The sequence below is a fragment of the Anolis sagrei genome, chromosome 4 (genome assembly GCF_037176765.1).
Source record: "Anolis sagrei isolate rAnoSag1 chromosome 4, rAnoSag1.mat, whole genome shotgun sequence".
In the NCBI taxonomy this organism is placed as follows: Eukaryota; Metazoa; Chordata; class Lepidosauria; order Squamata; family Dactyloidae; genus Anolis; species Anolis sagrei.
Genome location: NC_090024.1, coordinates 10,183,744 through 10,197,615, shown reverse-complemented (window position 1 = coordinate 10,197,615; position 13,872 = coordinate 10,183,744). Strand labels below are relative to the sequence as shown.

At 43.3% G+C, this 13,872-nt stretch overlaps 1 protein-coding gene across 4 annotated transcripts in view; it reads right to left on the bottom strand.

Moving 5' to 3' along the window:
• PTP4A3 (protein tyrosine phosphatase 4A3) overlaps window positions 1-13,872 on the bottom strand; it is a 165,928-nt gene that overhangs the window by 15,236 nt on the left and 136,820 nt on the right. For all 4 annotated transcript variants that reach the window (XM_060775942.2, XM_067467253.1, XM_060775943.2 and 1 more), the window contains 2 exons: window positions 3,348-3,478; window positions 747-821 (listed from right to left, as the gene is read on the bottom strand). In XM_060775942.2, the coding sequence (XP_060631925.1) occupies window positions 747-821; window positions 3,348-3,478 (206 nt within the window). The remainder of the gene's footprint in view (window positions 1-746; window positions 822-3,347; window positions 3,479-13,872) is intronic.

Genomic DNA, 13,872 nt, shown 5'->3' with positions numbered 1-13,872 from the left:
AGCCCAACGTGACTTACTCCATATACCGGGTCCTAGAGAAGTGCACTTGGAAAGGACCAGGCGCAGGGCTTTTTCTATTTCTGCCCCTGCCTTGTGGAATTCCTTGCCGCCCTACATGAGAGCCATGCGTGACTTAGGGCCTTTTACTCTAGCACTTAAGACCTGGCTTTTTACTAGAGCATTCGATCTCTGTTGATTTTTAATTTTTGTATGTATGTATTTTATCTTTTGTAATTTAGCTGTACATCGCCTAGAGCATTCTCGGATGGAGGGAGATTAATAAGTTATTAAATGATGATGATGATGATGATGAAGCATCCTCACTACCTCTGAGGATGCTTGCCATAGATGCAGGCGAAACGTCAGGAGAGAATGCCTCTAGACCATGGCCATATAGCCCGAAAAAACCTACAACAACCCAGATGGAAGGTCTACTTCAACTGGGTGAAAAATGGAGGAGCCAATGATCACATCAAAGAAAAAATACAAAGACTCTACCAGTGGCTGGATCTGCAAGATCAGTAGGAATATATTGTGGTTGAGGAGGAGGGAGAGGGAGGGAGGGAAGGTGGGGGATAATGTAATCTACATCAGTGTAAATTAGCATAATGTCTTTAATATTTGTCGGATTACTCAGGATTTATATGTGTAATACTTGGAATTTGGCTTATTGATTTGTGTTTATAACATAATAAAATATGTTTTAAAAAAAGAGAAGGTTTAGAGGTTGGCTACAGGACACTTACTGTCTAATGAACTGAATGGCGTCTTCGTACTTCATCCCGCTCTCAATCAGGGCCAATGCAACAAGAACAGGAGCCCTGGGAAAGAAAAGAGAGTGAGAATAAGGTGGTGAGTCAGACACTCTTTCTCCTGCCTGGTTAGAAAGAAATGACTGGCCCTAGATAGGTGTTGCCAACTCTTTGTCAAGTTTCTTCTTGTGACTCTGCAGATCTTAAAACAAGATGGGTGAACTGGAGCTCAGTTTCAATGTCTCCAGCAGCCACTGAGAAGCCCTCCTGCCATCATTAACTGTTATTCCACCAGCTGCTGAGTGGGAGGGAGCCATCCTACCAACCAGGCACCCTCTAGTATCCGTCGAGAGACCCTCCCACCATCTTTAACTGCTCCAGGGTGGACTTTTCCATTGACTACCTGGTTGACTAGCGTTCTACTGAGGGCCTGATTCCAGTGGGTTACCTATGGTCTCATGCATACCTGACTACGAGCTAGAGCAAGGAGTGCTACGACTCAATTGGCGGCTTCCCTGACTTGTGCTCCACTCAACCTTCCCTCCTGCTGCCCAACATTGACTTGGAGAGGTTGGTGCATCAGAGCCACTCTACCATCACTGCCATTTCTTGCTCCCACACCGTGAGCTCGCTCGCTTCTAGCTAGCCATAGTCTGCTAGCAAGTCACCAAAACCTTATAGGATGACAGTACTGGGAAATTTTACCAACCAGGCCCATTTTGACCATCAACTTATTACTGAAACTGGGCTTGGCTTGGGGCCACTGGCTTCTCTGTTGACACTCTACTTTTGACTCTGTTCCTCTTGGGCTTTAGTGGGGACTTTTGCTTTGTTTTCAGAGGCTTTTTTTTGTGTGTGTGGAGACTTTTCTTAATTTCTTGCTGGCTCATGTTTATCACCACTGAGCTTAGCGAAATATACTATTTAATTTATAAATATAACTATTTAATTTATATCTTGGGAAGTCAGACTTGGCCACGGTGGTCCACGCTCTCGTTACATCTAGGATAGACTACTGCAATGCACTCTACATGGGGTTGCCTTTGAAGACTGCTCAGAAGCTTCAAATAGTCCAACATGAGGCAGCCAGGTTAATAACTGGGGTGGGTTAATGTAAGTCTTAGTTCTAAAGGGTTGAGTAATCTGTAAGTAAGAGTTCATGGGTGAAAGCAATTGAGGGTGGAGGTATGCAAGAGATAGGTTGCAGCTGGATATAAGGAGCTAGCCTTGGGACTGATCTTTGTAAGAAGATCTTTGTAAAAAAAGTATTTGTCTTATTTTGGTGGTAGATGCTGCTGGTTTTGCCCCAGGTTTGTGGATTTTTGGTATCCTGATCTGTCTCTGGAATCCTTGGAAACCTGTAACCTTGAATCTTTAGACTGACTTTTGACTACACTATAGACTCTTGATCTCTGGACTTTGCTGAACTTCCAGCATTTTAACACTGGACTGGACCCCTTTGACTATGGTGTAGCGTTGCTATCAGTTTTTGTTTTATATTCTGTGGCTGAGTGCTATCTTTATGTTTTATGTTTTGGACTATTAAAACAGCCAGACAGTAAGTGCTGCTTTAATTAAATTGTTTAACACAGACTAGGAGTTTGTTTGATTCACCTCTTCCGGAATAACGGCAGAGCCCTGGCGTCGTGACAGCAGTACCTTTAAATCTCTCCTCGCTTCTGCCTCACCCTCGGAACTCAATATACATATATAGTTTGTGGATTTTCACTTTTTGCGGGTGGTCCTGAAACAGTGGTTCTCAACCTGGGGTCCCCAGATGTTTCTGGCCTACAACTCCCAGCTAGTTTACCAGCTATTAGGATTTCTGGGAGTTGAAGGCCAAAAACATCTGGGGACCCCAGGTTGAGAACCACTGTCCTGGAACGTAACACCCGCAATAAGTGAGGGAACACTGAATTACTATTATTATTTAAGACAACTATAATACAATACAAAACTTTATTACGGTCACTGACCTGCACACTTAAGACAATTAAATACAGAACTGCAAAAGCTGAGGTATGTTTGTGTTCTTGCTGAGGAATGTGGATAGCTACCCCTCCAGCAAGTGCAAGTTGGTTGTCCTATTGGAAGAGATGGTTATGCAACTTGAGGGGTTCTATACCTCAAGTGGTCCATGCCTTAGTTACATCTAGAATGGACTGTTGTAATGCCCTCTACATGGGGCTGCCTCTGAAGATGGTTCGGAAATTGCAGTTAGTGTAATGCTTTGACACTAAATAAATAACTCTCACGACTCCATTCTACAGAATCCTGGAGTTTGCAGTTCGACACCATACTCAAAATTCTCAGTTCTAGTTCAGTCCTCTAATCTAGAATACTAAGTCTCTTCCAAGTTCAAATCCAAACTACACATTCCATAAATCCACTGGAGGTCTTCACGGCAATCACAGTGGTGTTGGAGTGCTACATGTGTGTAATGCAAACACTCCTACATATTCTTCTCCCTCACCTCCTCTTCCGGTACTTTAAATGACCACTGAAGGGAACGGTAGGGGTCTCATTTGAGAAATGGCTCTTCCACACATCTTGAAGGAGGCTGGAGAAAACAGAGCAGGATGCTAAGGACCTTACCGTCCCAGACCAGCCACACAATGGACAGCCACACAACAGCCGGGGTCTTCGCAGAACCTGGTCTTGAGCAGGTTGAGCCAGTCATCCACAATCTTGGTGGGCGGCGGCGCTCCATCGTCAAATGGCCAGTCCTAGAAGAAGAGAGACGAAAGAAACAGAAAGGCAACATTATGACCACAACTCACATGAACAAGAACACTTTGATCTGCCTTCTTTCAAGGTTGCTAATCTTTCGACTACAAGCAGCTGGAACAGGCAAAGGAAGAGCAGAGAAGGTCAGATTTGATACGAAGTTCAGAAAAGGGGCGGTGAACTTTCCAACTCTCTCTTGACTGCTTGGCTCCTGGTTGCCTATGGATACTAAGATAATGTTGACAATGCAAAGGACTACTTGTCCCACTGGTCTTCTGGTGAACAGCCTTGCAGCAAAGTGGAAATCTCTGAATTGCAATCAGGATCAACATGGCTACTTGAAAGATCATCCATGAGAGCGTGTGACTCATCCAGGGTCACCCAGTGTATCTCCACAGCTGAGTAGGGGCTCAAACCCTGTTCTCCAGAGTCATGTCGGCTCATTTGCAAGCTTTACTTGACTATGTTGTTTTACTCCACACATGTGGATTCCAGTAGACAGGAGCGGAATTCTAAACAATCTTATCAGATTAGAGAGATGGGCCAAAACTAACAAAATGAAGTTCAACAGGGACAAATGCAAGATACTCCACTTAGGCAGAAAAAATGAAATGCAAAAAGACAGAATGGGGGACGCTCGAGAATAGTATGTGTGAAAAAGATCTTGGAATCCTCGTGGATAACAAGTTAAACACGAGACAATTTATTTATTTATTTCAAATAATTGTACCCCGCCCTTTTCTAGCCCCGAAGGGGGACTCAGGGTGGCTTACAGACGGCAACAATTCGATGCCCCGCATATACAACAGATAAAACAACAGTTACATCATTTGTAAAACATTAACATTACATTAAAAATCATATAAAATAGTCCAAAATAGAATTAGTTGGCATGTCAAGTCTGAGTTCTACAATCAACAACTTAATCCAAAGCTTGTCCAGAGTCTGTTTTTGTCATCATTTTGATTGTCCACCTGCTATCCAAATGCCTGGTCCCATAGCCATGTCTTCAACTTTTCCTGAAGGAAAGGAGGGAAGTCATTGACCTAATTTCACTGAGGAGCGAGTTCCATAGGCGGGGGGGCCACCGCTGCGAAGGCCCTGTGATGCAGCGGCAAAAAAAACCCAATGGGATTTTGGCCTGCATCTATAGGAGTATAATGTCTGGATCAAGGGAAATCATGCTACCCCTCTATTCTGCCTTGGTTAGACCACACCTGGAATATTGTGTCCAATTCTGGGCACCATAATTGAAGGGAGATATTGACAAGCTGGAATGTGTCCAGAGAAGGGCGACTAAAATGATCAAGGGTCTGGAGAACAAGCCCTATGAGGAGCTACTTAAAGAGTTGGGCATGTTTAGCCTGAAGAAGAGAAGGCTGAGAAGAGACATGATAGCCATGCATAAATACATGAGGAGAAGTCATAGGGAGGAGGGAGCAAGCTTGTTTTCTGCTTCCCTGGAGACTAGGACACAGAACAATGGCTTCAAACTACAAGAAAGAGTAATGCTAAATAGGTGCATATTAGGTACTAAAATGATCAAGGGTCTTGAGGACAAGCCCTATGAGGAGCGGCTTAAAGAGCTGGGTATGTTTAGCCTGAAGAAGGGAAGCGAACTTGTTTTCTGCTGTCCTGGAGACTAGGACGCAATGGAAGAATGGCTTCAAACTACAAGAAAGGAGACTCCATCTCAACATGAGGAAGAACTTCCTGACTGTGAGAGCTGTTCAGCAGTGGAACTCCCTGCCCGAGTGTGGTGGAGTGTGGTGGAGGCTTCTTCTTTGGAGGCTTTTAAAGAGAACCTGGATGGCCATCTGTCAGGGATGCTTCTTGGCAGGGGGTTGGACTGGATGGCCATGAGGTCTCTTCCAACTCTATGATGGCTAGTTTTGACTAAAATGGTTGCATGTTAAATTGCCGCTTTTGTGTATGTGTGGTGTTGGAATCTATCCTTGTTATTTCTACTTTTGTTACCAAATATTCTGCTAAAGACGTAAGATCCAGGCATGCCTCTCTGCTCTGTTTTACCCTACACTACAACCTGTCAAATGTCCTACGTTAGGAGAAAGGTGAGATAGGAAACAAACAATTAAACAACAAAGAAATAGTGGCTCCTTTTTAGGTGTGCTTGGCAAGTGAGCAAAAGTAAGCAATGAATCAAAAATAGTGATTTACTTGTGACTAAATGTTATTGTAATGTTTAGGTAGAAACCTCACACTCCTATCCTTGGATGAAAAAGTGAACAAGCCGGATTGTCTTTGGCTGATACTCGGAGACGGGTTGCTCATGCGGGGAGGGTAATAAATCTACCTTTAAGCATAACCACTGATGCAGAAACTCACGAAGAAAGGTTATACCATCTGCTTGTAAAATGGTTCATTTCTACGACGTGATCCCTTTCCTCCTGGCTACATACACTCCAAAGCGCATGGTGCACTTTGTTTGCGCTTGAAGTCTTGGGAATTTTTTTAATGGTGTTGACAAGGACCACCTGCCAGTTGTGCCCAAAAACACAAGCGGCATTGAAACCTCTTTCAGGACGAAAAAGAAAAAGTGGGAAAGGAACAACAAAAGGTGGACAACGAGCCATTTCCCTTTGGAGGTGGAGAGCCAGCTCTTGCAAACACACACACACACACACACATTAAATCCCTTCCTTTCTCTCCTCCTCCAGCTTTCTGATAAAATGTTTTATTAGCTGGCTAGCGTTCAGAGTCTGAGTAAAAGGCAACTCTCAACCAGAAAGGGAGAGGCAGATCTCCCCAACCCGTTCTTTTCTAAGGAGAGGCCATCCAAGGTAAGTAGGACAGTCCTTTTCAGGCTCGTAACCACAAAACGTGATGAAGGCAGATAAGGAAAGGAAACCACAAGGCTGCCTTGTTTCGCCTTGAAATGAGAACCACGTGGGACACTAATCCATCCGACACAAAGAGCCCTCCGCAATCAAAGTTGACTTTTGTTCAGTCCTGACAAGGGAGGGCAGGCATTGTTGTCGGGAAGCCAAAGGAGAAGACAGGATATACGAGAAGACGAAACAAGGGAAGAAATCGAGGTGCCCATCATTTCACAATGTCACAGAGAAACAGCATGGAAAGTCTTGGCACATGTGACACTTCAGACTATTCCCAGATGTGTTCCCTGTTTTGGAAGTGGTTGCCACAGAAGTATAGTATGACCCCTGTAACCAATAGTATCGGTATCCTTTACCAGTGTCTGACAAAACATGTCCTCACTAGGCATTTTCTAAGTCCTCCAAGCAATTCAATAGTATGGGTTGTTGTAGGTTTTTTCGGGCTATATGGCCATGTTCTAGAGGCATTCTCTCCTGACGTTTCGCCTGCATCTATGGCAAGCATCCTCAGAGGTAGTGAGGTCTGTTGGAACTAGGAAAATGGGTTTATATATCGGTGGAATGACCAGGGTGGGACAAGGAACTCTTGTCCCACCCTGTTTGGGAGTGATCCTGGACTCATCGTTGAGCCTGGAGCCCCAGGTTTCAGTGGTGGTCAGGGGAGCTTTTGCACAATTAAAACTCATGCGCCAGCTGCGCTCGTACCTTGGTAAGTCTGACTTGGCCACGGTGGCCCACGCTTTGGTTGCATCCCGTTTAGATTACTGCAACGCTCTCTATGTGGGGTTGCCTCTGAAGACTGCCCGGAAGCTCCAATTAGTCCAATGTGCGGCAGCCAGAATGCTAACACGAGCAGGGTACAGGGAGCATACTACTCTTCTGTTGCGCCAGCTCCACTGCCTGCCAATTAGCTTCCGAGCACAATTCAAAGTGCTGGTGTTAACCTATAAAGTCCTAAACGACTCTGGTCCAGTTTACCTGTCCGAACGTATTCTCCCCTATGAACCATCTAGGTTGTTAAGATCGTCTGGAGGGGCCCTGCTCTCAGTCCCACCGGCCTCGCAAGTGCGTCTGGTGGGGACGAGGGGCGGGGCCTTCTCGGTGGTGGTCCCTCGACTCTGGAACTCTCTCCCACTGGAGATCAGAACTGCTGAATTCAGATCTGTGTTTATTTTTTCCTCTATTCTGTGATGAGGCTAATCAAATCACAGAAACTGATATCAATAGAATCTAATTAATCACAAGCCAACCAGTATTTTTCATCAGATATGATTTTACGTCATTCTTATAGAATTTTTGTGCTGAATTCAGATCTGTGTTTATTTTTTCTCTATCACGTATAGTTTCTGTGATGAGGCTAATCAAATCATTAATGCATTTACACACTGATATCAATAGAATCTAATTAATCATAAGCCAACAAATATTTATCATCAGATATGATTCTACATCATTTTTTGTAGAATTTTTGCGCTGAATTCAGATTTGTGTTTATTTTTTTTCTCTATCACGTGTAGTTTTTGTGATGAGGCTAATCAAATCATTAATGCAATTTGTAAACACTTATATCAACAGAATCTAATTAATAATAAGCCAACAAGTATTTTTCATCCGATATGATTTTACGTCATTCTTGTAGAATTTTTTGCGCTGAATTTAGATCTGTGTTTATTTTTTTTCTCTATCACGTGTAGTTTCTGTGATGAGGCTAATCAAATCATTAATGCATTTACACACTGATTTCAACAGAATCTAATTAATCACAAGTATTTTTCATCCGATATGATTTTACGTCATTCATGTAGAATTTTTTTGTGCTGAATTCAGATCTGTGTTTATTTTTTTCTCTATCACGTGTAGTTTTTGTGACGAGGCTAATCAAATCATCAATGCATTTACACACTGATATCAATAGAATCTAATTAATCAAAAGCCAACAAGTATTTATCATCAGATATGATTCTACATCATTTTTTGTAGAATTTTTGCGCTGAATTCAGATTTGTGTTTATTTTTTTTCTCTATCACGTGTAGTTTTTGTGATGAGGCTAATCAAATCATTAATGCATTCATGCACTATATTAATTAGATTCTATTGTTATCAGTGCATAAATGCATTGATTATTCTATTAGCATCATTGCAAAAATTACACGAGAAAAAATAAGCACAGATCTGAAGCACTATATGAATGACCTAAAATTATATCTGATGAAAAATACTTGTTGACTTTTGTTATTATTGTGAGGAAATCATTTCCATTTGTTTCCTTTTTTCTGAGAAAGAGAAACTCTGCGGAGTTTAGCCCAAATCCCTCTTTTTGCGGCATTCCCTTGCAGGCTTTTGATGAGTGCGTTGTACCATTAATGCTGGTATTAATACGGACATTAATATGTTCAATCCAACATGGTAATCCAAACTGCTCCTTTGTGGGAGGGTCTCAAAATTGTGTAATCCACAGAGCATCATTCAGGAATACACTGGCGACAACTTGGGCAAAACAAGTTGGCAGGGGGTTGGACTGGATGGTCCACGAAGTCTCTTCCAACTCTATGATTATATGAAAACAATACATTCCAGAAGTCCTCTGTATATTATTTATCCAAATGCTGCCTCCCGAAAAAGTACACGAAGATCCAAGTACCACTTTGTTCCTATTTTACAAGGAACATTTCTTTGGAAAGACACAAGGTATGCACTCTCTAGAAGCGTGGTCACGTGCAGCGTTTAGGACTACTGTCTCCCTGTGTACCTTCTATTTTTACCCAAATCCTTGTTCTGCTTTTGCTCCTTGACAGTAAATCGCCTTATGCCTGGGCTCAAAAAACCTGGCATGTGCCGAGTGCTGTAATCCTGGCGCAATGCTGCACACTCTTGGCGCACTGACTCATCTGCCAGCCACTCCTGCGATGCTGTGTATACTGTATCACACACACAGAAGCTAGCTTCGCAATGCATTTTCTATCATCTTAATAGTAATCGTAGTACGGCACAGATTCTCAAGTACAAAAGAAATAGGCAGGTCATCACATGGGGACAGATGCGGTTTAGAAAAGAATAGACGTATTCCTCCACTCTAAATAGATGGAAGACTGTGTGAGATCCCTGTTCTGGCTATCACTTGGCACGTTTGAAAAATGAATTCATATTTGCATGAGCAACAATACAATCTGAGTATTTTATAGCCCCTGAGTGCAGGATGCTCTAGGATAGGGGAGTCAAACTCATTTACTGAGGGCCACAACAGCCTTATGGTTGTCTTCAAAGGGCTCTTTGTAATTGTAAGACCATTGAAAGCCTTGTAGACTACATTAAATGACAAGTCAGGGTGGATTAATTTTGCAGGATCATCAAGTTTGCAGACGACACCAAATTGGGAGGGAGAGCCAATACTCCAGAGGACAGGAGCAGTATTCAAAACGATCTTCACAGATTAGAGAGATGGGCCAAAACTAACAAAATGAAGTTCAACAGTGACAAATGCAAGATACTCCACTTCGGCAGGAAAAACGAAATGCAAAGATACAGAATGGGTGACACCTGGCTCGAGAGCAGTACGTGTGAAAAAGATCTTGGAGTCCTGGTGGACAACAAGTTAAACATGAGCCAACAATGTGATGTGGCGGCAAAAAAAGCCAATGGGATTTTGGCCTGCATCAAGAGGAGCCTAGTGTCTAGATCTAGGGAAGTCATGCTACCCCTCTATTCTGCTCTGGTTAGACCACATCTGGAATATTGTGTCCAATTCTGGGCACCACAATTCAAGAGAGATATTGACAAGCTGGAATATGTCCAGAGGAGAGCGACTAAAATGATAAAAGGTCTGGAGAACAAGCCCTATGAGGAGCACCTTAAGGAGCTGGGCATGTTTAGCCTGAAGAAGAGAAGGCTGAGAGGAGATATGATAGCCATGTATAAATATGTGAGAGGAAGCCACAGGGAGGAGGGAGCAAGCTTGTTTTCTGCTTCCCTGGAGACTAGGACGCAGAACAATGGTTCCAAACTACAAGAGAGGAGATTCTGAACATGAGGAAGTACTTCCTGACTGTGAGAGCTGTTCAGCAGTGGAACTCTCTGCCCCGGAATGTGGTGGAGGCTCCTTCTTTGGAAGCTTTTAAACAGAGGCAGGATGGCCATCTGTCAGGGGTGATTTGAATGCAATATTCCTGCTTCTTGGCAGAATGGGGTTGGACTGGATGGCCCATGAGGTCTCTTCCAACTCTTTGATTCTATGATGGCCTTGAATTTAACATGTGTGCTCTAGGAGAATCCAGACTACCACTTGGATTTCCACCAAACTGGAGTCACTTTGACCAACAAATCTATGACACTCATACATGTAGGACGAAACATTTGGGAAGGTCACCCTATAGCCCATAATCAATCAATCAATCAATCAATCTTTATTTATATCCCGCCACCATCTCCCTGAAGGGACTCAGGGCGGCTCCCAAAAGCACTCAATAGTGCAACCATATAAAATACAACAAAGTATTTATTATTTATTTATTTACTGCATTCTCCATTGTGCCCTGCCTCATGTACAGAGGAGGAATTGTTGGAGGCTACAGACAATGCCATTGCTGTTGCCCGTTTTTGGTCAGAAGATATTTAGCCGCCTGCTCTCCTTCTATTTTTATCAGTTTTATACTGATTTATGCAATGCTTTTGATATGAAATAAATAATTACCAAGAATGGGAAAAGAAATATCAGTGGACAACAAATGAGGTCTAAAGATGGGCTTAAAGCTAACCTTAAACAAATGTGGAATGAACAGTGAGAATGGGGAAGCCTTGACCCTCAAGTGTTGGAACTGGAGGTCAGATGTTACCAACAATGCTATGCATTTTGGAGATGCACAAATGGAGGGGGAAAGGGAGAATCTGCCAAGAAGAAGAAACATCAAGCAAACCTTTGTTGGGACTACCTTCCATCTGGAAATCTATGTCCTCACCCACCACCTAGACTAGTGGTTCTCAACCTGTGGGTCCCCAGGTGTTTTGGCCTACAACTCCCAGAAATCCCATCTAGTTTACCAGCTGTTAGGATTGCTGGGAGTTGAAGGCCAAAACATCTGGGGAGCCACAGGTTGAGAACCACTGACCTAGACTCTACCCTTAGAACAGTGGTTCTCAACCTTCCAAGTACCGTGACCCCTTAATAGAGTTCCTCATGTGGTGGTGACCCCCAACTATAACATTATTTTCATTGCTACTTCATAACTGGAATTTTGCTACTGTTATGAATTGTAATGTAAATATCTGACACACAGGATGTATTTTCATTCACTGGACAAAATTTGGCACAAATACCCGATTCGCCCAAATTTTAATACTGGTGGGGTTGGGAGGGATTGATTTTGTCATTTGGGAGTTGTAGTTGCTGGGATTTATAGTTCACCTACAACCAAAGAGGATTTTGAACTTGACTAATGATGGAATTGAACCAATCTTGGCACACAGAACTTCCATGAGCAAGAGAAAATACTGGAAAGGTTTGGTGGGCATTGACCTTGAGTTTTGGAATTGTAGTTCACCTACATCCAGAGAGCACTGTGGACTCAAGCAAGGATGGATCTGGACCATACTTGGCACAAATACTCAACATGCCCAAACGTGAACACTGGTAGAGTTTGGGGAAAATAGACCTTCACATTTGGAAGTTGTAGTTGCTGGGATTTGTAGTTCACCTACAACCAAAGAGGATTTTGATCGAATTGAACCTATCTTGGCACACAGAACTTCCATGAACAAGAGAAAATACTGGAAAGGTTTGGTGGGCATTGACCTTGAGTTTTGGAATTGTAGTTCACCTACATCCAGAGAGCACTGTGGACTCAAGCAAGGATGGATCTGGACCATACTTGGCACAAATACTCAACATGCCCAAACGTGAACACTGGTAGAGTTTGGGGAAAATAGACCTTGACATTTGGGAGTTGTAGTTGCTGGGATTTGTAGTTCACCCACAATCAAAGAGCATTCTGAACCCCACCAATGATAGAATTGGGCCAAACTTCCCACAAAGAATCCCCATGACCAACAGAATAAATAAAAATACTGTGTTTTCTAATGGTCTTTGGCGACCCCTCTGAGAACCCCTCAAGACCCCCACAGGGGTCCCGACCCCCAGGTTGAGAAACGCTGCCTTAGAAGATGAAGATATTTGGGCACAACTGATCACCTATGATGATGGTGGTGTGTATTCAAATTTTGGTAACCCCATGCATTTTATATTTTTTTCTTAATGCAACAAATGATCAGAAATGGTTCGGTTAGTTCCTCTGAAATGTAAGCTAAAGCACCTGGTATTTATTGGCAATCTCCCATTAATACCAAGTGCCATAAGCCAGATGTTCGAGGAATGGAAACACCATCTCTGAGCAGTCTTTGCCTAAGAAAGCCCTATAAAGTTCATGGGGTCACCATAAGTCAACAGGCAACCTGTAGGCACATACAAACCACATGGCTTACCCTCCCCACCACTCCAATAAAGGGAGGAAGCCTGAATTTACAACTTCAGTTGAAGCACTATCGTTTCAGATACTGTGCAATTATCTTTAAGCTCCAAAAAGTCCCACCTGAAATGCAAGTAGAGATTCTAGCCTTGGAGAGCCCGAAAAGCTCTTCCTGCCCCATCCCTCGCCATAAGCACACAAGATCGCATCCAACGCTGCCTTTAATTATTTCTAATTAAAGAGGGCAAAACAAGCACTTGCCAAATCTGTCTATTTTTTCTGTGCATTCGGGCGTTTCTTTTTTGCTGACGGCTTGAAACAGCCGAGCCAACTGCTGAAACGAGGAACTCGCAAGCGTCATAATTTCATGCATTCCATGTGAGATAATCATAGTGGGTAAGACAAGCAGCTGGCCTTACTCAAAACAAACTTGGGCCTTTGAGAGCCCTTTAAACATGTTTTATGGCTCCCTGTGGAAGGTTAAGCCGACCAGCCCATTGGGCATTTCCATCTACACCTGCTTTGGAAAAGGGGCGTTCTTGCTTGGAGAAGTGATGCAGAAGCCCGTGCACATCTCCATCTCATTCATGATTCAGTCACACAGGGGCCAAGACAACTTGGTGGAGGAAAACCATCTTCATGCCTGATCCTATGCTCAGCACCCCACTTTTCTCTTTTTCCACAACTTCACCCAGTGTATTTCTTCATGGCATCAATCTATATCAGGTATGGGAAAACCCAGGTCCCGGGGACAGATGCAACCCCTTGGGCTCTTTTCTCAGGCCCTCCTCTCTCTCAACATCCTATCCTTCCTTTCTTCTCCCTTTCCTTCCTCCCTCCCTCTTTCTCCTTCCCTTCCACCTTTCCTTCTTTCCTTCCCTCCCTTTTGTCCTTCCTTTCTTCTCTGTTTACTTTCTCCTTTCCTTCCTTCCTTCCTTCCTTCCTTCCTTCCCCTTCCCTTCCACACTTTCATCATTCTTTCCCTTTCTCCCTCCTTCCTTTTCTCTCTTTCCTCCCTCCCTCCCTTCCCTTTCTCCTTCCCTCCATTCCCTTCCTTTCTTTTGTCCTTCCTTCTCTCTTTC